The sequence below is a fragment of the Pangasianodon hypophthalmus genome, chromosome 2 (assembly GCF_027358585.1).
Source record: "Pangasianodon hypophthalmus isolate fPanHyp1 chromosome 2, fPanHyp1.pri, whole genome shotgun sequence".
NCBI classification, from domain to species: Eukaryota; Metazoa; Chordata; class Actinopteri; order Siluriformes; family Pangasiidae; genus Pangasianodon; species Pangasianodon hypophthalmus.
Genome location: NC_069711.1, coordinates 241448 through 264739, shown reverse-complemented (window position 1 = coordinate 264739; position 23292 = coordinate 241448). Strand labels below are relative to the sequence as shown.

The window sequence follows — 23292 nt, the reverse complement described above, 5'->3', positions numbered from 1 at the left end:
TAGCTAAGTTAGCTACAGTTTCTGAAGGATTAGGAAATGACATCTGTCCCAGTAATACACTCAGTGTCTTCTTTTTCTTCTTATTATAATAACAGGATCTGTTAGAAAGTAGGCGGGACAGAAGAGAATCTTCAGAAGATAATTTCAGTATTTAAAAGGGTGTAAAACTGTCTGTCCTTAAAAAATCATGTCACACTGACTGAGGTATTCACTTTATTTCAGAAGATGGCCACATGCTGCACTGCTTTCATTTAGTTTTAGTAGACAGAGGATTGTACAGGCTCTATGAAATGTTCACTGTTGTGTGCAATTACTTCTCAGATATCTGTCTGAAGGTGTAAATAAGAAATAAGGAAAAGGCTCAGTAATCTCATGTGGTGTTATTCACAGTAAAGACGTGCAGAACATGTGAAAGTTTAATAATTCTGAATAAATGCTGTTGATTTAAAAATAAAACTGATGCCATTTTATGTGTATATACATAATTCTTCACTCAGAGCATCACACCAAGCATTCAGGGATGTGATGGTCAGGTGTCCACAAACCTTTGGCCATAGAAACAGATGTGTAGATAAACAGATGTACTTTATTGATCCGCAGGGGGAATCTGGGAATTCTCCGAACGTTTACAGTGATCAGCAATCCTAATCTGGCTGTCTTAATGTAAATGCTGTTTTTGGATAAAACCATTACAACAATTTAATATGCACATATACACAGTCACTTTTAATATTCTGATTATTAGTGTAATCTTCAGCAGACTGCATGCAAGTGTTGAACATGTTTTACTTTTATACACACACATCACATCAATCATTCAATCCAAAGGGACTGAAAAAGACTATAAAGTGAAGCCATGTGCTCTCCTCAGAATGGAAATATACACCGATCAGCCATAACATTAAAACCACCTGCCTAATGTTGTGTAGGTCCCTTTGTGCTGCTAAAACAGCTCTGAGCCGTCGAGGCATGGACTCCACAAGACCTCTGAAGGTGTGTGTGATATCTGCACCAAGATGTTAGCATCAGATCCTTTAAGTCCTGTAAGTTGTGAGATCCAGCACGCCCATTTTTCCTGCTTCCAACACATCAACTTCGAGAACTGACTGTTCACCTGCTGCGTAATATATCTCACCCCTTTACAGGAGCCACTGTAACGAGATAATCAGCGTTATTCACTTCAGCTGTCAGGGGCTTTAATGTTATGGCTGATTGGTGAAAGCACGTAGTATTTTAAGTGCCTGTTGATTGTAAGAAGTGATTTTATGTCCTTTTCCTTATTCATGTAAACAATCCATAAAAACAATTATTTACATTTACGTAACATTTGGGCAAAATCCCTGACTTCTTTTTTATTTTTCGTTTTATGAAAACTATTACAGTGTTATGACAATTGTTTAATTTCCTCTTCACACTGATTACTCTTAGATTATGGCTTTCAGAAGGTATAACATACAAAATTAAAAAAATACTAAAGTATAAAATACTAAAAACCTCTTTGCTTTAATAAGCAAACCTGAACTGTCACTTCCCCACTTGTCTGTAGTATTAGTGTCATAGTAATGCCAAACGCACTCTAATACATGGCACGGAGTACACAAGCCATTCCAACAGACGGATAAAGTGGTCTCATTCTCATTTGACCCCAAATACTATTTATAATAAAACTAGTTCATTTCCACACTTTCTGATGAAAACTGCAGCATGTCTTTTTTCTCCGCTGTGGAAATGTGCTTGTGTCGCTGAAAATTTCCGTGTGTACTAAAGCTCTTTCCACACTCCGAGCAGTGATACGGTTTCTCTCCAGTGTGAACGCGTTGGTGTATCTGCAGATTAAACTTTTGTGTAAAACTTTTCCCGCAGTCTGAGCAGTGATACGGTTTCTTTCCTGTGTGAATGCGCTGGTGTCGCCGGACACGGATCTGGTCACTGAACCTCTTCCCGCAGTGTGAGCACGGATACGGCTTCTCTCCTGTGTGAATGCGCTGGTGTCGCTGAAAAACTCCCTGGTCACTACAACTCTTTCCACACTGTGAACAGTAATAGGGCTTCTCTCCCGAGTGAATGCGCTCGTGTCGCTGGAGATTACTCAGTACATTAAAATTCTTGCCACACTGTGAGCACTGAAACGGTTTCTCTCCAGTGTGAACACGTTGGTGCTGTTGGAGATTAAACTTTTGTGTAAAACCTTTCCCACAGTCTGAGCAGTGATACGGTTTCTCTCCTGTGTGAATGCGCTGGTGTCGCCGGACACGTACCTGGTCACTGAACCCCTTCCCACAGTGTGCGCAGTGATACTGCTTCCCTGCCGTGTGAATGCGCTGGTGTCGCCGGACACGTGCCTGATCACTAAACATCTTCCCACAGTGTGAGCACGGATACGGCTTCTCTCCTGTGTGTGTGTGCTCGTGCTGCCGAAAACTCCTCTGGTCACTGAATGTCTTCCCACACTGTGAGCACTGATGCGGCTTCTCTCCTGAGTGAATATGCTGGTGCTGTAGGAGATTACACTTTTGAGTGAAACCCTTTCCACACTGCGAGCACTGATACGGCTTCTCTTCTGCGTGAATAAGCTGGTGTCTTCTGAGATAACTCTTCTGAGTGAAGCTCTTCCCACACTGTGAGCAGCGGTGAACTTCCTTCTCCTCACTAGCACCATTAACAGATGAGCACAAAGACCCAGCTGACATTTGGTGAGTACTGGACCCTCTAGTGGGTATCAGATTCTCACTTATAATCTTGTCTGACTTCATCCTTGTTGGATCTCTTGATGTTCTTGAAGAGGTAAGTTTAGGATGGGTAGGAATGAGCAGGAGAAAAGCTCGTAACAGGACGTCACTCATCACACATCTAAATCAGAGAAAAGGGAAAACAGTCAAAGATTTTACATTTTATTTTATCAAATAAGTAATTTTGCTTGATTTTATGAACTGCAATGAATTTAGAGCTACACTACAGCTTTCATGTCTGGAAAAGTGGGAGCAGTTACAGGCATAACCTACAAGCTTCTAGTGTGCTAGTAAAAGCATCTGCCAAGCGGAATAAATTGTGACGTTAAATGCAAAAGTCCTGAAAATTGACCCATGTGAATTGTAAAAAACTACAGGGCAATTACAACCCCATCCACCCCCTTACTTTAAGAAGTTCCTAGAAAATGTCAGAACTCATCAGCTAAGCTCATACATGCATATTAAACATGAAAATGAATTAGGATTCAGGATTAAAGCTTTATTCACAATAATAAGACAACAGCCGTGGTCCAAACCCCAGTCCCCTGTGTGCTGCATGTGATGTGTTGGAGTTATTGTTCTGAGTGTTGGAGTTATTGTTCTGAGTGTTGGAGTTATTATTCTGAGTGTTGGAGTTTTTATTCTGAGTGTTGGAGTTATTGTTCTGAGTGTTGGAGTTATTGTTCTGAGTGTTGGAGTTATTGTTCTGAGTGTTGGAGTTATTGTTCTGAGTGTTGGTGTTATTGTTCTGAGTGTTGGAGTTATTGTTCTGAGTGTTGGAGTTTTTATTCTGAGTGTTGGTGTTATTATTCTGAGTGTTGGTGTTATTATTCTGAGTGTTGGTGTTATTATTCTGAGTGTTGGAGTTATTGTTCTGAGTGTTGGAGTTATTGTTCTGAGTGTTGGAGTTATTGTTCTGAGTGTTGGAGTTATTGTTCTGAGTGTTGGAGTTATTATTCTGAGGGTTGGAGTTATTGTTCTGAGTGTTGGAGTTATTATTCTGAGTGTTGGAGTTATTGTTCTGAGTCCCTGTCCACAATGAGCGCAGCCTGAGGGTGTGCGGTTTCCCGATTGCTTATATTCCCATACAGCTCCTTAAGTGCCTGGTGTGTGTCGGCTTGAGGGGGGATGTGGGGGGGATGTACACAGCTGTAATAATAACCCAGTGAATTCCCTCAGTAGCTGATATGGCTGAAATAGAAGCATGAGGTATTCCGGTTCAGGGAAGTAAAAGGACTTGATGGAGTGTTCGCTCCTCTGATCACACCACGAGGGGCAGTACACACAGGCTGAGGGCTGTACCATGGGTATTTATTACACACACATCACAGACAGCAGTTATTTTACTTCAAGTCAGATATGAACTAAATAATATATAACTCGGGTTAAAATAACCATTTCTGTTCTAGATTTTATTAAATTTGCTGGAGTTGCTCTTAACATGTACAGCAGCTTTCATGGTTCTGTATTCATCAGGCTGGAGATTATTATTATTATCACAATAACACTACAGTCAGTGCTAGTGATCCACAGCACCTACAGTACCACAGCACAGCTCAATAAAACCCCTCAAACTCAAATATATTTATTTATTCCTTCTCACTTTAGTAATTAATCAGTAATTATCTGCACACACTGTAAGCTTTGACTAGGGCTGAGTCCCAAATGAGAGCTGATTGGATATCTAGTGCACTACAGAGTGTGTAAACAGCACTATCACTATTTTCTAGCCTGTGTAGTGCACTAGCATAGGAAGTAGAAAGCCATTTAGGATTGTTAGCTTGTTGAGTTGAACTTACCTTGAGCTTGAGCAGATGGAAGTGTGGAGGTAAAACCCTGGGAGAAATATCTGAATGGAAAGATGATTAGTAGAGTCGGAGAGCTCAGCTCATCAATCAGCAACACTGCAGCACGTCTTCTTCTAGTTCTGGGAATGTGGGACATCTAGACGCTCACAGCGCCACCTACTGGAGCTCTGTGCACTCACTCATCACCCAGGAACAAAGGAACCTTCAACTAAACTCAACAATGCCTACGTTTACATGCACATCAATATTCCGATATTAATCGGATTTTTGCAATATTCTAATTAGTATTGAATCATGAGCAGCGTTTACATGCACATCATATTCCGATTAAAGTCTATATTCCAGTTGCAGCTGTATTCCGAATACGATGTTTACATGCGTACAGCAATCAGAATATTCCTGTATACAGGGTTTGGTGGTTGTAAGTTTGCCTGAGTTGCCGTTCCGAAATACCTGCCTACAGCTAAGCACCTGATAGTACCCACAATTCCTTGCAGACTGAGCACGTGCATATGTCTCCTCTCAGTGGATTTTCTGAATAAGGTGTTTACATGCAACACATTTCCAATTAAAACAGGAATATTCCAGGGACGGGAATCGGAATTTGGGGAATCGGAATATTGCCTTAATCTGAATCAAATCGGATTGCAGTGTTTACATGCATGACTCAATACTAATTAGAATATCACCAAATTCCTATTAATATCGGAATATTGACGTGCAGGTAAACACCGCAATCTGATTTCAGAAAATCCACTGGAAGGAGATATAAGGGCGTGCTCAGTCCGCAAGGAATTGTGGGAGCTAACAGATGCTTTGCATAACAGATGCTTACCCGACCCTTTCCATGTCGAGGCGGCGTTGTCGATGGAGAGAAGTGTTAGAGTCCTCATTAAATTAGTGTGAAATATTAGTAATAAAACTAATAACTGAGCGTACTCTATAACCAACGACAGCATGTTGAATCTCCCGGGAAATAACAGCAGGAAAGGAAAAGCGCACGTGTAGATCAGCAAACTTACAACAGCCCTGTATACAGGAATATTCCGACGCCTGACCGCATATAAACATCATATTCGGAATACGGCTGTAACCTGAATACAGATCTTAAACGGAATTTGATGTGCCTGTAAACATCAATATCACACGCTGATCCAGCATGACAATCACGCTGTGCACAAAGCGGGGTTTATAAAGACTTATAGAGTCCTGACCTCAGCCCCACTGATCACTTTTAGGGTGAATGAGAACATGGACTGCACACCAGACCTTCTCACCCAACTTCTCTAACGCCGCTGTGGCTGTAAAAATGTCTCCGGGTTTCTAGTTTCTAGTTCAGCAGTTTCTGACGGGATTCTGAAGGATCAGGAGTGTACACAAATTATATCTTTCCCAGTAATACAATGAGTTTCTTCTTATTATTAACATTATTAATAAAAGGAGATGTTGAGTAGTAACAGGGACAGAGGAGAATCTTCAGAAGCAGATTTCAAATCAGTGGAAACGAGAAGAGTTTGACTGACGTCTGTCCTTCCCATGAAATCTGACCATTATGACTTTGTGAGTACGTGATGAGTTGTTTAATCCATTACCACGTTGGAGATGAGAGCTTCACCAGCACAAACCTGGCCAGATCAGATGACTGTCATCTTTTTCCCCATAAGAACTGGAGATTTTTTCACAAACACAACAAAAATATTGTACAATAATAACATTGTAAAATTGTGGCTTTCTGATATGCCAATTAAAAATATGAATTTAATAAAACATGGGAATGGAAGTTTGATAATACACAAATGCTGCTGATTTAAAAGAAATGTGAAGCCATTTTATGTGCATGGAGATATAATCAGTTACTTTTCCTTTTTTGAATGTTTAGAGGGATTAGCAATCCTAATCTGGTTTTATTAATGAGCTACATCAAAGAAAACTGTTGTCCATGCATATGGAAATATGGATATGGAAAAGATAGTTGATGTATTTAAATACATTAGATTAAGAGTCTGAAGTCAAATTCAGTATCACTGTCAGTGCTTGTAGTAATTATAAAGAGGGTGTTATTTTACAGAGTCAAGGAGAGAAGCTTTAAGAAGAAGAAATAAACAGTCAAGCCCAAGATTAAGAATTTTTATAAGGCCATCTTTACCAAGGCCTGAACCACCTTCATCTTCAGCCGGGTGTTATTATTAACAGATGGATGAAAGAGTGTTAAATATGTTAAAGTATTATTCATTTTATTCTGCCCTTTTCCTTCAATGTATCTTACTTTTTATTTATGAGTCACACAAACTGTGATGAACAAATATCTGCTGAATAAACGTTTGACATGAATAATTTTATCCTTTTAATAATTTTATACAATTGTATAGAATGTCTCTGTGTGCTGTAGCTTTACAGTTTCCCTTCACTGGAACTAAGAGACTCAAACCTGTTCCAGCATGACAATGCCCCTGTGCACAAAGCCAGCTCCATGAAGACATGGTGTGTGAAGGTTGGAGTGGAAGAACTCGAGTGTCCTGCACAGAGCCCTGACCTCAACCCCACTGAACACCTTTGGGAAGAACTGGAACTGGAGACTCCTTACCCAACATCAGCGCCTGACCTCACTAATGCTCTTGTAGCTGAATGAACACAAATCCCCACAGCCACGCTCCAACATCTAGTGGAAAGCTTCCCAGAAGAGTGGAGCTCATTATAACAGCAAACACACGGGGAATAAATCTGGAATGAGACGTTCAACAAGTGTATATGGGTGTGATGGTCAGGGGTGCACATACTTTTGGCCATATAGTGTATATATTACTTAAACAATATCAAACCAAGAGGACTGAAATATCCACTAGTGGTGAAAAAGACCATAAAGAGAAGCCATGTGCTCTCCTCACAACACAAGTGTAAGCACACAGGATTAACTGCCTGTATAAAGGAGGAATTTCCTAATTCAGGTAAATGATCCACAGAAAGATTATTTATGTCCGTCAGACATTTTGGCAAAATATCAGACATCCATTTTATTTCCATTTATAAAAAATATTATAGTGCTGACAATTGTTTAACTTCATTGATCTACTGGCATGATGGAGGAACTTTATTTTTATCATGTTGTTTTTAACAAATATTCTCACTTCATGGACAAATCCTGACTTTTTAATTAACAAAATAGAAAATAGATTTCTTTTAGTCCATGGCTATTCCAAGAATATAACGATTATTCACCAACTATTTGACCATGCTGTCTTGGAATTACAGGAATCTGAGAATAGATGTGGTCTTGTTGCTGTCTTACATCCGCAATATGTATATAACTTGTGAATGCACTTATAAAAATCATTAAAACCAACTCCTCCTTTAATGAGTGAAGCTGAAGTGGTTTGGAATAGTACACTTTTATTTTCCAGACTGTCTAATAGCTCATAGTGATGGAAACCCCACTGCCTCTTCTACTACACAGAAAGAAATTTACACAAAACATTCCAACAGATTTAATGAAGTGGTCAAAATAAGCATTTAGAATAAAACTAGTTAATTTCCACACTTTCTGCTGAAAACTGCAGCATGTCCTCATTCTCCGCTGTGTAAATGTGCTTGTGCTGCTGAAAGTTTCTGTGTGTCCTAAAACTCTTCCCGCACTCCGAGCAGTGATACGGTTTCTCTCCTGTATGAATGCGCTGGTGTTTTCGGAGATTACTCAGGGTAGTAAAATTCTTTGCACAATGGGAGCAGTAATACGGTTTCTCTCCAGTGTGAATGCGTTGGTGTATTTGGAGAGTGGACTTTTGTGTAAAACTCCTCCCACACACTAGGCAGTGATACGGTTTATCTCCTGTGTGAATGCGCTGGTGTTTTTGGAGGTTACTCCTCTGTGTAAAACTCATACCACACTCTGAGCACTGATACGGCTTCTCTCCTGTATGAACTCGCAGGTGGTTTACGAGAAAACCTCTCTCACTAAACTTCTTCTCACAATGTGAACACTGAAACGGCTTCTCTCCTGCGTGAATGCGCTGGTGTCGCTGGAGGTGACTCTGGCAGGTGAACTTCTTCCCACACTCTGAGCACTGATACGGTTTCTCTCCTGTGTGAATGCGCTGGTGTTGTTTGACGTGACTCTTCTGACTGAAACTCTTCCCACACTGTGAGCAGTGATACGGCTTCTCTCCTGTGTGAATGCGCTGATGTTGTCTGAGATACGTCTTCCGAGTAAAACGCTTCCCACACAGTGAGCAGTGGTGAATTTCTTTTTGCACTCGTCTGTGAGAGATGTTAGTTTGGAAAGTATCGGAGATTTGCTCACTACTGCAGCTTTCCACTGGTTCCAGATCCTCACATTTAATCTCTTCTGCTTTCATCATGGTTAAAACTCTTGATATTCTTGTGGAGAAGAATGAATGATGTGTAGGAAAGAGGACAACAGGAGGAGACAGGACACCCCTCAAATCTGCATCAGAAAAAAAGCAAAAATATTGATTCAATATTTTAACCAAATAAACCGTTTTGCTATATTCTATAAGCAGAAAATCAGAGCTACAAAATAGCTTTCCTGTCTGGAACCCGACTGCTGTGTTCTGGAGGGAATTTGTACGCTGCTACCTGCTTGAACCACTTCTCAGCCAGGTACTTGCACTGAGATAATCATCACTTCCCTTTGCAACTCCTGATCGCTTATATATTCCAGGAGCAGTGGGCATGGAGGCAGGAATACTCCCTGAATGGGATGCCCTACCCAGCAGTTATTCAGCACTGCATCTGTCATAAATCAAACTGTTGTTGTTGTTGTTTTTTGTTGTTGTGTTTCCCCTAATTTCTCCCCAGTTTGGTCTTGCCTGTTCTCATGCACTAGATAACTCACGACAGCTACCAGTCAAGACAATACTTCTTCAGAGTTTTGGCCCCTCAGTACACAACAAACTCACCGTACAGCTAGGCTCAACCACACTCAAGCCACCCAGGAAGGCCAGAAACCTTGGGGTGACTTTCGATAACCACTTGAACTTTGAAGACCACATTTCAACAACTGCACATTCCTGTAGGTTCATTCTGTATAACATCAAGAAAATCAGACCCTATCTCACTGATCAGGACACACAGCTACTAGTGCAGGCTGTTGTTATCTCAAAACTGGACTACTGCAGCGCACCTCTCCCAGGACTCCCAGCCAGCTCCATCAAACCCCTTCAGATGATTCAGAATGCAGCAGCACGTTGTTTTCAACCAGCGCCCACATCGCTCCCCTCTTCATCTCCCTCCACTGGCTTCCTGTAAGACCTCGTCTGGATCAGCACTCCCCTACCTCAACACTCTCCGTGAGGTTTATGTTCCCTCCTGCCACCTGCGATCAGTTAACGACCGATGCGTGGTGCTGTAGTGCCTACTCAGCGAGGCAGGAGGTCCCTTTCCAGAAGCTCCAATCTGACTGTCCCTCAGTAGTGGAATGAACTTCTAACTTCAATCCGGACAGCAGAATCCATCACTATCTTCACCTCTTCTACGAAAACGTAACTAACCCCAAACTTGTCCCCACTCAAAAAAAAACAAAAAAAAAAAAACACCTCTACTCTGTGCACTTTGCTCCTCTAGCACTCAATTAAAAATCTTATATGATAGCACCACTTGTATTGTTCTCTGCTAGATGGATCGCTTTGTTTGTATTTCCTCATTTGTAAGTTGCTTTGGAGAAAAGCATCTGCTAAATGTAAATATAAAAGACAGGGCAGAGTAATTCACTCCAAGGATGACGCTACCTGCCCTCTTCCGCATACATGAGCTCACAGATGCCCACGAGTGTTGCTGTGATTGACAGGGGAGAGAGAACATGCCCTCCATTCTACCTACAAAATAAAGCCAATATTGCTGGCTTGACTCCTGGCTGTATATGGCTGTAGCATCATCAGAATTTGAACTTGCAATCTCTCAACAATAGACGAACGCTTTTCTGTTGCTCCACTCAGGAACCATTGCGCAAATTCAATCTGCCATTGTGCACAGCCATGACGATCTGTGTGATTTAGATTTTATACAACAAGCAAAAAGTAAACACAAAATAATTGCTAGATGTGAATCTATATCTGACTCTATGAACCACACAAAACTGGAAGAGGTGCTAAGACCCTCAATTAGGCTTTGATAGTGATAACGATTTAATTGTCCAGAACTGAAAAATGAGTGGTGGATTTTGAAGTGATTTGGCGGTATTGTGTGAAAAAAAGTAATAAATAAATAAATAAATAAATAACAGACATATTTGACATAACCCTTTTACAGATCAGTTCTATCTAACCTCATGTCAGCTAAGTCATGCATATACTGATAGATTTTATTGCACACTGATGAACTCATCCATATACCTTAACAGTAAGTGAGATAGCATGAGATTGGAAAATGGGGCGTGGCTTCCAGGAAGAGTTTAAAACACCTGTGCAGATTATTGCAGGTACACGTGCAGTTTGTCTCATCTCTCATTTCCATAATTCCATAATTGAAATTTCAAAATTTCATTCCAAATGTCAATAATGGAACGAATAGTTAGACTGATTTCTCTTAAGTTATGGATTAGCACTGGCTCGCTTTCTTTAGTTTCATATAATTAATTAAAAGTAAACGGGGGGGGGGGGGGGGGGGGGGGGGGTTGGGGAGCTGTTATACTTAATTAATGCTGTTATATTTAATTAATGCACACCTTCTGACCAATCAGATTGGAGCATTCAACCGCGCTGTGCTGTAAATGTAAATAAATACGCAGTTTAAACCTGACAGAATCCTGCAGATGTAACAGTGCAGTAATCCATGCAGATTAAATGATCTGAAGGTTTACATGAGTTAGTCTTCTTATGCATAAATTTACACACTCAGGGGTACAAGAAGGATAAGAACTTTTCTTTTTGTTTTTTTTGTTTTGTTTTTTTTTTAAAAATACACAAATGTGTGTGTAAAAGGTCGATTTACGCAGAAATCCGCTCGAATGCAGCTGGATAAATGAGGCCCATTGTCCTTTTTCACTAGGGCTGAGTCCCAAATGAGTGCTGATTGGATATCTAGTGCACTACAGAGTGTGTAAACAGCACTATCACTATTTTCTAGCCTGTGTAGTGCACTAGCATAGGAAGTAGAAAGCCATTTAGGATTCAGCCAGTGTTAGCTTTCTGAGCTTTCTTACCTCGAGCTTTACAGCAGAACTGCAGTTAAAAACCTCAAATACACCCACAGCGGAGCAGATGGAAGTGTGGAGGTAAAACCCTGGGAGAAATATCTGAATGGAAAGATGATTAGTAGAGTCGGAGAGCTCAGCTCATCAATCAGCAACACTGCAGCACGTCTTCTTCTAGTTCTGGGAATGTGGGACATCTAGACGCTCACAGCGCCACCTACTGGAGCTCTGTGCACTCACTCATCACCCAGGAACAAAGGAACCTTTAACTAAACATCACACACATCATTTCCAACATACACTGTGTATGTACACACTAAGGTCTTTTTCATCAGTAATTTCTTTACTTTCATTTTCATTGTTGTATTTTTCTCCTTCCCTTTTCACCACTTCATTGTCTCAAAGAACACTTTTTGTTTCTTCATATAAAGACAGCAAAGGGAGTTCCTCCAATTAGGATCTGCCCATTTTATTATAAAATATAACTAATGGCTTATAAAGCACTAAATGGTCTCACAGTGGTGGCTGATGGTGATATTAGATGGGAGGACTAAGCTATATGCAAGCAAGAATGCTTTGTAGATTCAGGCATTTGCCAGCACGTTACAGGAGAACGGTTTTATATTCAGTATAAAATATTAATATTCCTTTGATAACCTTTGTTTAGCCAGGTCTCAAGATGATGTGAGCCAAATGATGTAAGGAGGAGCAGCAAAAATGGCAGTTAGATGTAAGTATTTTTAGCATGTTATTGTTACTTTTGTTACTACACAACAAAATTTGTTGCATAGACTCAGGTCATGGTCCTGAAGATGCCTACCGAGTTTGTGTCAGTGCGCAAGTCGTTGCTGAGATACAGCCTCACATCCTGTTTGGCGGCTTCGCCATCAGATTCGATGGCCCATTATGGGCAAACTCTGGAATATTCAATAAACTTTTAAAAACCTTTTAAAGAACTTGTCTTGACCCAGCGATAATCCAGCGATGCCTGGTTTTTAAATGGACACACGGTTCAAAAGTTATGTCCATAAACATACTTCCAAATGAGGCCCAAATTTCACCTGATGGTGGCGCTGGAGTGTTGGCAGCACTTGGCCCATACTTGATCAGAATGCCTGGGCAGTATACAGTATACATGGTCTAAGAATGTTCCTTAGACCCTCTGAAATCAGTGTGCCAAAATTCACAACTTTTTACCAGACAGTTCTATGGGCTGCCATAGACACCCTAGCCAGAAGAAGAAGAAGAAAAGGCAGAATAACAATAGGGTGCCTACGAACCTTCGGTGCTTGGCCCCCTAATAATAACAACAACAATAATAATAATAATAATAATAATAATAATGTGCAACTCTCTCTGCATAAGTGTGTTTGTTGTTAAACCTATGAAGGAAATATGACTAAAACAGGCTAAGGTATATTTGGCCACTGAAGATTAAAACTAGGGGTGTGCCATTGTATGTAATCATGTGACACAAATGTCACTATTTGGCTGCATGAATCTACAGCACTGGGCTCGTTACAGTTAGCTCACAGCCTCACGTCATACCATTCTATGTGTTGTGTTTATGACTGTTGTTGGTCCGTTGTTGGTCTTTCATCATCCGTCACACCTGCTTCAATCAAAAGGTGCAGGCTCTTTTTTGGTACCTCGAATAGTGAGGGCTACAGGTGGGGGTAGAGCTTTCTCTTACAAACCCCACAGTTATGGAACAGCCTTCCACTTAGTGTTCGGGGCTCAGACACAGTCTCAGTGTTTAAGTCTCGGCTGAAAACATATTTGTTTAGTCAAGCCTTTTGTGAATAGTTTTCTTAGGTCCTCCTTCTGCCACCAAAACAGCTCTGACCCATCTCTGAAGGTGTGTGTGGTTTCTGGCACCAAGACGTTAGCAGCAGATCCTGTAAGTTGCGAGGTGGGGCCTCCATGAATCGGACTTACTCAATCAGTCTCAAACTAAGAGGAGTGAAATATCGAGTAGCGGTGAAAACAACCATAAAGAGGAATTTTATTTTCATCATGTTGTTTTTAACAAATATTCTCATATCTGGTCAAATCCTGACTTTTTAATTAACAAAATAGAAAATAGATTTCTTTTAGTCCATGGCTATTCCAAGAATATAATAATTATTCAACAACTATTTGACCATGCTGTCTTGGAATTACAGGAATCTGAGAATAGATGTGGTCTTGTTGCTGTCTTACATCCGCAATATGTATATAACTTGTGAATGCACTTATAAAAATCATTAAAACCAACTCCTCCTTTAATGAGTGAAGCTGAAGTGGTTTGGAATAGTACACTTTTATTTTCCAGACTGTCTAATAGCTCATAGTGATGGAAACCCCACTGCCTCTTCTACTACATACAGTACAACTTACCTTTTTGTCTAATTATGACCAGTGTATCTGTTATTCTGATATTTATAAAAAATAATCTATTTTTGGGGAAATGTTTTGCTTGAAAAATGTGCATGAGGTATCTTTCTTTAATTCCAAAACATTTGATAAAGTTGTTAAAAGTGGATAATTTGACACAAAATAAGCATTCAGAATAAAACTAGCTCTAATTCTCACACTTTGCTGAAAATTGCAGCATGTCCTCATTCTCCGCTGTGTAAATGTGCTTGTGCTGCTGAAAGTTTCTGTGTGTCCTAAAACTCTTCCCGCACTCCGAGCAGTGATACGGTTTATCTCCTGTGTGAATGCGCTGGTGTTGCCGGAGATTACTCAGGGTAGTAAAAATCATTTCGCACTGGGAGCAGTAATACGGTTTCTCTCCAGTGTGAATGCGTTTGTGTATTTGGAGAGTAGACTTTTGTGTAAAACTCTTCCCACACTCTAGGCAGTGATACGGTTTATCTCCTGTGTGAATGCGCTGGTGTTTTTGGAGATCACTCATGGTAGTAAAACTCATTGCACAGTGGGAGCAGTAATACGGTTTTTCTCCAGTGTGAATGCGTTGGTGTATCTGGAGAGTAGACTTTTGTGTAAAACTCTTCCCGCACTCCGAGCAGTGATACGGTTTCTCTCCTGTATGAATGCGCTGGTGTTTTCGGAGATTACTCAGGGTAGTAAAATTCATTGCACAATGGGAGCAGTAATACGGTTTCTCTCCAGTGTGAATGCGTTCATGTATTTGGAGAGTGGACTTTTGTGTAAAACTCCTCCCACACACTAGGCAGTGATACGGTTTATCTCCTGTGTGAATGCGTTGGTGTTTTTGGAGATTACTCTTTTGCGTGAAACTCATACCACACTCTGAGCACTGATACGGCTTCTCTCCTGTATGAACTCGCAGATGATTTATGAGAAGACGTCTCTCACTAAACTTCTTCTCACAATGTGAACACTGAAACGGCTTCTCTCCTGCGTGAATGCGCTGGTGTCGCTGGAGGTGACTCTGGCAGGTGAACTTCTTCCCACACTCTGAGCACTGATACGGTTTCTCTCCTGTGTGAATGCGCTGGTGTCGATTGACGTGACTCTTCTGACTGAAACTCTTCCCACACTGTGAGCAGTGATACGGCTTCTCTCCTGTGTGAATGCGCTGATGTTGTCTGAAATAAGTCTTCCGATTGAAATTCTTCCCACACAGTGAGCAGTGGTGAATTTTTTTTTGCACTCGTCTGTGAGAGATGTTAGTTTGGAAAGTATCAGATGAAACTTGCTCACTACTGCAGCTTTCCACTGGTTCCAGATCCTCACATTTAATCTCTTCTGCTTTCATCATGGTTAAAACTCTTGATATTCTTGTGGAGATGAATGAATGATGTGTAGGAAAGAGGACAACAGGAGGAGACAGGACACCCCTCAAATCTGCATCAGAAAAAAAGCAAAAATATTGATTCAATATTTTAACCAAATAAACCGTTTTGCTATATTCTATAAGCAGAAAATCAGAGCTACAAAATAGCTTTCCTGTCTGGAACCCGACTGCTGTGTTCTGGAGGGAATTTGGACAGCACCGGTGAAAGATCTCGGGGTGGTGATCCTGCTTTGGTCATATTTGCCTGAAACACTTCTCAGCCAGGTACTTGCCCTTACACCATACTGACAACCATCATTTACCTTTAAAACTCCTGATATTTATATATATATTCTGGGAACACCAGGCATGGAGGCAAAAATACATCATCGATGAGACATTATTCCATAGCAGCCATTCAGCAGTGCATCTGCTATAATTCAGCATTTTTTCCTCAGCTTGGTCTTGCCAACTTCCACACACTTCCTAACTTCCCTCTATCACATGACAACTACCAACCAAGGAGGGTGGGCAAGGGGAAACACATGCTTCCTCCAAGACACATAAAGCCAACCTCAGCATCTTTTTGGACTGTTGCTCATGCTGTATCACAGGGCAGCGTAACACACGCGGAGAATAGCACTATCTGCCCTCTTCTGCATACATGAGCTCACGATGTGGCTTCCAGGAAGTGTCTGGTAATATGGTAATATCAAAACACCTGTGCAGATCATTCCAGATTCACGTGTTGGTTGGCTCATCTCTCATTTTACTGGGCAGAAAAAGTCGCTCTTTTGGCTTATTTTTGAGTGATAACTCATACGAGTGTCCGCCAGTGTTTTTGTGGAGCTCCTGCGCAAAATGCATAAAGGTTGTCAGGTCTGACAATATAATCAGTATAATATAATATAATATAATATAATATAATATAATCAGCAATACACATCACTGGATACTGTGGCAACCTAATATTGTGTAGGGACAATAATATCTTTATGTTACACAAGTCTACTCGCATCTATACCAATAAAACAGTTTCTCAGAGTAACAGCACCAGAAAAGGTGAATTAGGTGTGAATTAAACGAAGTGAAAAGACTTGAAAACGGTACCCAGGTGTTCATGGACACCCAGCACCTCACACACAGACTGCTATTTTATTTTATTTTATTTTATTTAGAAGTGTTTTATGCATCTCGGTGAGGGTTGAAGGTCAGACTGCTCTCGGGTAACTCTTCCCCTCAGTGCCGTGTGCAGCAGGTCCTCACTCCATCCTCCTGTACAGCTGAACAACCGGTTTTCACCAAAAATGTATTCAGTTTGTGTCTCAGGTTTTGGCTGGAGCTGCTGTTAGTCCCTGAGCCAGTGAACTAGCATGAGTGTGTTTACAGACTCTAAAGCTCTTCTGAGAGGCTTATAATTAATCAGACTTGATTATAATTAGCGTCAATTAACGTCAATTTTGTCATTATAATTAGCGTCAATTTAGTAATTAATCAATAATTTCTGCACACATTGTAACAGTTCAGCATTTAGGATTCAGCCAGTGTTAGCTTTCTGAGCTTTCTTACCTCGAGCTTTACAGCAGAACTGCAGCTAAAAACCTCAAATACACCCACAGCGGAGCAGATGGAAGTGTGGAGGTAAAACCCTGGGAGAAATATCTGAATGGAAAGATGATTAGTAGAGTCGGAGAGCTCAGCTCATCAATCAGCAACACTGCAGCACGTCTTCTTCTAGTTCTGGGAATGTGGGACATCTAGACGCTCACAGCGCCACCTACTGGAGCTCTGTGCACTCACTCATCACCCAGGAACAAAGAGAAACTACAACTAAACTCAACATTTAAACTAAACATCACACACACAGGAGTGAAAATGATGTTTTAGACTTTATGAAATGACTGTTTGAAGGACTGTATGAAATGTGAATTTATGGAATCCCTCAAAATCTCATACATTATTACTCACAGCCCAGAGGCTAGAGGTGGATATTATCTCAAAGTGAGAGACGAAACGTCCAGCGGTGGGGAAAAGACCATGAAGAAAAGCTGTGTGCTCTCTTCACAACGGACATGGAAGCACACAGTGTTTAATGGAGATTTAAAGATTTTTTTTTAGGTAAATGGATCCACACAAAGATTGTTTAGGTTTATCAGACATTTAGGCAAATTCACTGACAGGTTACAAGAAGACAATCATCCTCTCGTTTCTCCTTTTATAGAAACTATTACAGTGCTGTTACAATTCCTTAATTACAGTGATCTTATCAGCATAGAGACAAACTTTTCATTCTTTTAATTACAAATATATACACATCTTGATATTTAAACAAATTCTTGACTTTTTAATTAATTTAAAAGTATACAGAGGTGCTAATATTCCACAGAAAATAAATCCTAGCAAGGACAGAGAGGATCTACAACTTCAGCACAACAACCCCAGTGTATGTTCGTGGACAGAACAGCTCCACACTAACAGCAGAAAAAATAAAATATGTAGTGGGTGAATTAAGATTTAAATACAATCTGCAGAACTATTTGGATTTATAAGCAACCAGCTGAGTGTATGAGCTTACTTTAAACAATTCATACAAAAAATAGAGAGATTTACTGTTCATCAACTGACTTATTTGTAGAGCTGAACATCAGTACAGTAAAAAATGCAAAAATGAAACATGAAATGTCTGTGCAAACTGCTCAAAAAAAAAAAAAAAACTTATGATAGCCTGCAGGGAAAACGTAATTTCCACACAGAGCACAACCTACCGTGCAGTTTATTACTGAACAACTGCTCTGCTGATACACAAATGCAAACAACTCACTGTTTATAAAAACAACAACAACAACAACAACAAAACCCACATTCTATCATTCGGTATACAGTAAATAAATCTGAATTTCTCGCAGCCAGAAATGTTCGCAGGTAGACCAACTTGCCATGTCATAGCATCATGTACTGGCGAGTCAGCAGTATGTTGGTTCTCGTTTGGGTGTGAGTTTGGAAAGAATGTAGGGTAACATTTTTCTCCAACATTCAAAAATCACAAGTGCTATTGGCTAAACCATAAACTTTGGCATATCTGGGTAAAACAATTATTCCCCACCTACATATTCAACCACTCTGTCATAGAATTCCATAACAAGTAATGACAGATATGATCTTGATGATGTCTTATATTATAAATATAACCACCTTGGGCATGCAATAAGAATAAAATACTAAAACATCTCCTTTAATTAGTGGATATAAAATGCTTTGGAATAGTACACTGTTATTTTCTAAGCTGTATAAAAGTTCATAGTTTCATAGTGATGAAACGCCCCGCTGCCCCGCTAGTCTGCTCTGTAATTTATTAGTACCTAGAACAGTGAAGGCTACAGCGGGGGGTAGAGCTTTCTCTTACAAACCCCACAGTTATGGAACAGACTTCCACTTAGTGATCGGGGCTCAGACACAGTCTCAGTGTTTAAGTCTCGGCTGAAAACATATTTGTTTAGTCAAGCCTTGTGTGAATAGTGTTTTCTTAGGTACAGGAGCAGGTCTGGAGGGTTCTGATCCTGACTCGTCCTGCCCTCTGGACTTCTACTTCTGCTTGGAGCTTCTTGTGACTCACTCTTTAGTGTATTCATGTGAATCAACAGCAAAGATACAGGCCTTTCTTCAGTGGATAATCGATACTGTAGATCTGTGTCTAAGAACTGCTGCTGTAATCATAAAGACTCTCCTATGCTCGTCTCAGGACTCTTATTCACCATCTGCTCATACTGAACATCCTTCAACACACTCAGTACTGTTTGTCTTTACTTTTCTACACCTGCATGCTGTAATACGTACGTATATAATGTTTATAATCCCACTATCTAGTGTCACCAAGGTGTCTCAGCGAGTTTTTTCCATGCCACTGTAACATCTGGCTTGCTCATTAGGAATCAAAATCTGCTCTGTGATATTGTTAAAAGTATTTTTTGGCAATGTGTAAAACTTTCCACCAATTGTAGAATGAAATTTATACAGTATAAAGTGTTTCAATAGTCTAATTTGACCCAAATTAAGCCATTCGAATAAATAAAACTAGTCAAATCCCACACTTTCTCATAGGACTAGCAGCATGTCCTCATTCTCAGCTGTGTCAGTGTGCTGGTGTCGCTGAAAATTTCTATGGTTACTAAACCTCTTCCCACACTCCAAGCACTGGTACGGCTTCTCTCCTGTGTGGATGCGCTGGTGCTGCCGGAGATTACCCTGGTCACTGAAACTCTTCTCACACTGCGAGCACTGATACGGCTTCTCCCCAGTGTGGATGCGCTGATGTCGTAGGAGATCACTCTGCCGAGTGAAATGCTTCCCACACTCGGTACAGTAATACGGCTTCTCTCCAGTGTGAATGCGCTGGTGTACCTGGAGAGAAGTCCTTTGTCTAAAACTCTTTCCACACTCTGAACAGTGATGTGGTTTATCTCCTGTGTGAATGCGCAGGTGTTGTTGGAAATTACTCCTTTGTGTGAAACTCTTCCCGCACTCCACACACTGATACGGCTTTGCTCCTGTATGAGTTCGCTGGTGTTTTATGAGACTGTCACTCTCGATAAAACTTTTTTCACACTGCGAACACTGATGCGGCTTCTCTCCTGTGTGAATGCGCTGGTGTCGCTGGAGATTACACACGTAAGCAAAACTATTTCCACACAGCGAGCATCGATACGGCTTCTCTCCGGTGTGACTTCGCTGGTGTTGTCTGAGATAACTCTTTCGACTGAAACTCTTCCCACACTGTGAGCAGTGGTGAATTTCTTTCTGCACTTGTCTGTGAGAGGTGTTAGTGTGGAAAGTACCAGATGAACTTTGGTGACCACTGGAGCTGTCTGGGGGTTCCAGATTCTCACATTTAATCATGTCTGACTTCATCCTTGTTGGACCTCCTGGTGTTCCTGCAGTGGTACATTTAAGGTGGTTAGGAAAGAAGACAAGAGGAGAAGACTTGCAACAGGACATCACTCACATCTGGAGCAGAACAAAGGGAAAATGGTGAATGGTTTAATATTTTTAACAAATAAATCATTCCTCTATGGAAACCAATTGGTTTGTTCTGGAAGGAATTTTCAGATGATGGAGGAGATATAAGCGTACCCTAATGGCATCGACTCATAACGGTCTGGTAAAAGGAATGTCTAGGAATCTATATTCTTTCAAGAACCAGCTTATCAACAGATTCTTAATATGTCAAATGAAGTTTATCCATCTCATAAAATGTGCACATGAACTAAAATTGAAATTATTTTCAGACCCAGAACAAGCTGATAATCTATACGTTAATTATTAAATATCAACAACCGTAAAGGAGAGCTGCTGTTAACACTTAGTTGGTAGGCGGGTTGATGAAAGTCACCTGACAGCTTCAGATGAGCCTAACATAAAGCAACAGGTGTCAAGTAACAAGCTATTAATTAAAAAAACCTTACCTTGACCCATGTAAATTGTCGTATTATAGACAAATTTCCCCCTTTATCTCTGAGATCCTAGAGAAGGTTGTAATTCAGTAGCTTAGCTCATACTCACTAAGGAATCCCAAACATTAAATGTTTCAGTCAGGGTTTAGGTTTTATTATAAAACAGTGCTGGTTAAAGTAGTAAATGACATTCTACTGGTCTCATATTAGAGTTGTATCTTTTTGCTAGAATTACTTGATCTCAGTACAGCTTGATAAAACAGATCTACTGAAACCTAAATAGCTTCCTGTCCATTGTATCTGCTGAATCGATGGGATTTAACACAATGCCATTGCAAAACAGAAGAAACGCCCCATATGACCGACAGAACATGAATCATGCTTTTCATGTCCATCTGATAAGGGGAGTGCTCACACCTCTCTCTTAATAAAAATAATCAGGAATGAAGTACTAGCAGACTTGACATTATTACGGTGTGTCCCTCTATTATAAATAACTCAGTGTGTGTTGTGCTTTAAATGACCCCTACAGGATATAAACGACAATGCCATGCACATGCATTGCAATGTAAGGTACGTATGTAGTAGTTTAATTTCGCTTTTTTGTGGGATAATAATTTTATGAGGCCACAAAGTCAGAAGCACACAGTTGTATAGAACGTCTCTGTGTGCTGTAGCATTACAGTTTCCCTTCACTGGAACTAAGAGACTCAAACCTGTTCCAGCATGACAATGCCCCTGTGCACAAAGCCAGCTCCATGAAGACATGGTGTGTGAAGGTTGGAGTGGAAGAACTCGAGTGTCCTGCACAGAGCCCTGACCTCAACCCCACTGAACACCTTTGGGATGAACTGGAACTGGAGACTCCTTACCCAACATCAGCGCCTGACCTCACTAATGCTCCTGTAGCTGAATGAACACAAATCCCCACAGCCACGCTCCAACATCTAGTGGAAAGCTTCCCAGAAGAGTGGAGCTCATTATAACAGTAAACACACGGGGAATAAATCTGGAATGAGACGTTCAACACGCACATATGGGTGTGATGGTCAGGGGTGCACATACTTTTGGCTGTATAGTGTATTACTGTACAATTCTGCTGATGGATTGCTTACACAAATCTTTTCCAGGTTGTTTGTACTAATGTACTGGGAAAAAATCGACTATTGCACCTGTAAAGAACATCTTTTGGCCGTGTGTGAGGCAACACAGAGCAGAGCCATGTTTAACAGAAATAAAAATCAGTCAGTGGTAATTAATCAGTAATTATCTGCACACACTGTAAGCTTTGACTAGGGCTGAGTCCCAAATGAGTGCTGATTGGATATCTAGTGCACTACAGAGTGTGTAAACAGCACTATCACTATTTTCTAGCCTGTGTAGTGCACTAGCATAGGAAGTAGAAAGCCATTTAGGATTGTTAGCTTGTTGAGTTGAACTTACCTTGAGCTTGAGCAGATGGAAGTGTGGAGGTAAAACCCTGGGAGAAATATCTGAATGGAAAGATGATTAGTAGAGTCGGAGAGCTCAGCTCATCAATCAGCAACACTGCAGCACGTCTTCTTCTAGTTCTGGGAATGTGGGACATCTAGACGCTCACAGCGCCACCTACTGGAGCTCTGTGCACTCACTCATCACCCAGGAACAAAGGAAACTACAACTAAACTAAACATTTAAATTAAATCACACACACAGGAGTGAAAAAAAGGTAAAAAGAAGATGGACAAATAATGAAAATATTGCTAGAAAAAGCACTTATCTGTGCCATTCTTACAGTCTTAGAAATAAAAGTAGCAAGTTCTCAGGGTTTCCAGCCCAAATCTGCAAAAACTGGCCATAAAAGACAGCAGTGTGGATGTTAGCAGACAGTCAGTGGGTCCAAGCGCCAGGAACCACATCTAAAAATCTCTCTACAAAAGATGGAACTTCGCTAGAACCACACTAGCAATGAGGACACTGACGTCTACCCTGGCTGACCAGCTTGCGGTACATGTCTGTAAGTGTGTCATGGTTTAGCTGGTCAGGTTTATCAGGTCACCATAGCAGGTGCCTGCTGGTCATTAATTCATCTAAATTAGAAAAAAGAAAAAAAAAAAGACAAAACAATTTTAGTTTCAAATTCACAGCTGATTTATTAAATGATTTATTTATGAACAGCTATGAAACATGAAATTTGAATAGTTTGTAAGTTGATTCATCGTAAAATAAAATGTAATAAGATGAATCTTTATAAGTTGAACACCACTGAAGGTCACAGATTAATTATTATAAAATATTGGTGTTCAGGTCGTCAGGGTCACAGCAGGTAGGATTGGTGAACATTTATATTTATCCAGAGCGAGTTACAGACGAAGGTAAAAAAAAAAAAAGAGTGAGGTCATTTTCTCTTACCTTCTACATTCTTGTGACTTTTCTTTTG

At 40.5% G+C, this 23292-nt stretch overlaps 1 protein-coding gene across 1 annotated transcript; it reads right to left on the bottom strand.

Annotated features, from left to right (window-relative positions):
- Positions 1 to 204: 204 nt before the first annotated feature.
- On the bottom strand, positions 205 to 22587 carry LOC117599270 (zinc finger protein 850-like). Its single transcript, XM_053232115.1, has 7 exons — positions 22317 to 22587; positions 19574 to 20354; positions 14247 to 15238; positions 8057 to 8975; positions 4529 to 4534; positions 3266 to 3778; positions 205 to 2850 (listed from the first exon to the last, which is right to left on the bottom strand). The coding sequence occupies exons 1-7, from the start codon at positions 22459 to 22461 to the stop codon at positions 1668 to 1670; spliced, it is 4539 nt and encodes a 1512-aa protein (XP_053088090.1). The 5' UTR covers positions 22462 to 22587; the 3' UTR covers positions 205 to 1667.
- Between the last annotated feature and the right edge of the window lie 705 nt (positions 22588 to 23292).

Bases quoted from the DNA above. Each gene is read 5' to 3' on its own strand.
- LOC117599270 (XM_053232115.1), bottom strand. From the start codon at position 22,461: ATGTCCCACATTCCCAGAACTAGAAGAAGACGTGCTGCAGTGTTGCTG. The intron at 15,239-19,573 runs GCGACACCAGCA...GACTTATTTCAG, and splicing joins AGTAACCATAGAAATTTTCA to ACAACATCAGCGCATTCACA. The intron at 8,976-14,246 runs AGAGCTAGTTTT...TTTCTGATGCAG, and splicing joins TTCAGCAAAGTGTGAGAATT to ATTTGAGGGGTGTCCTGTCT.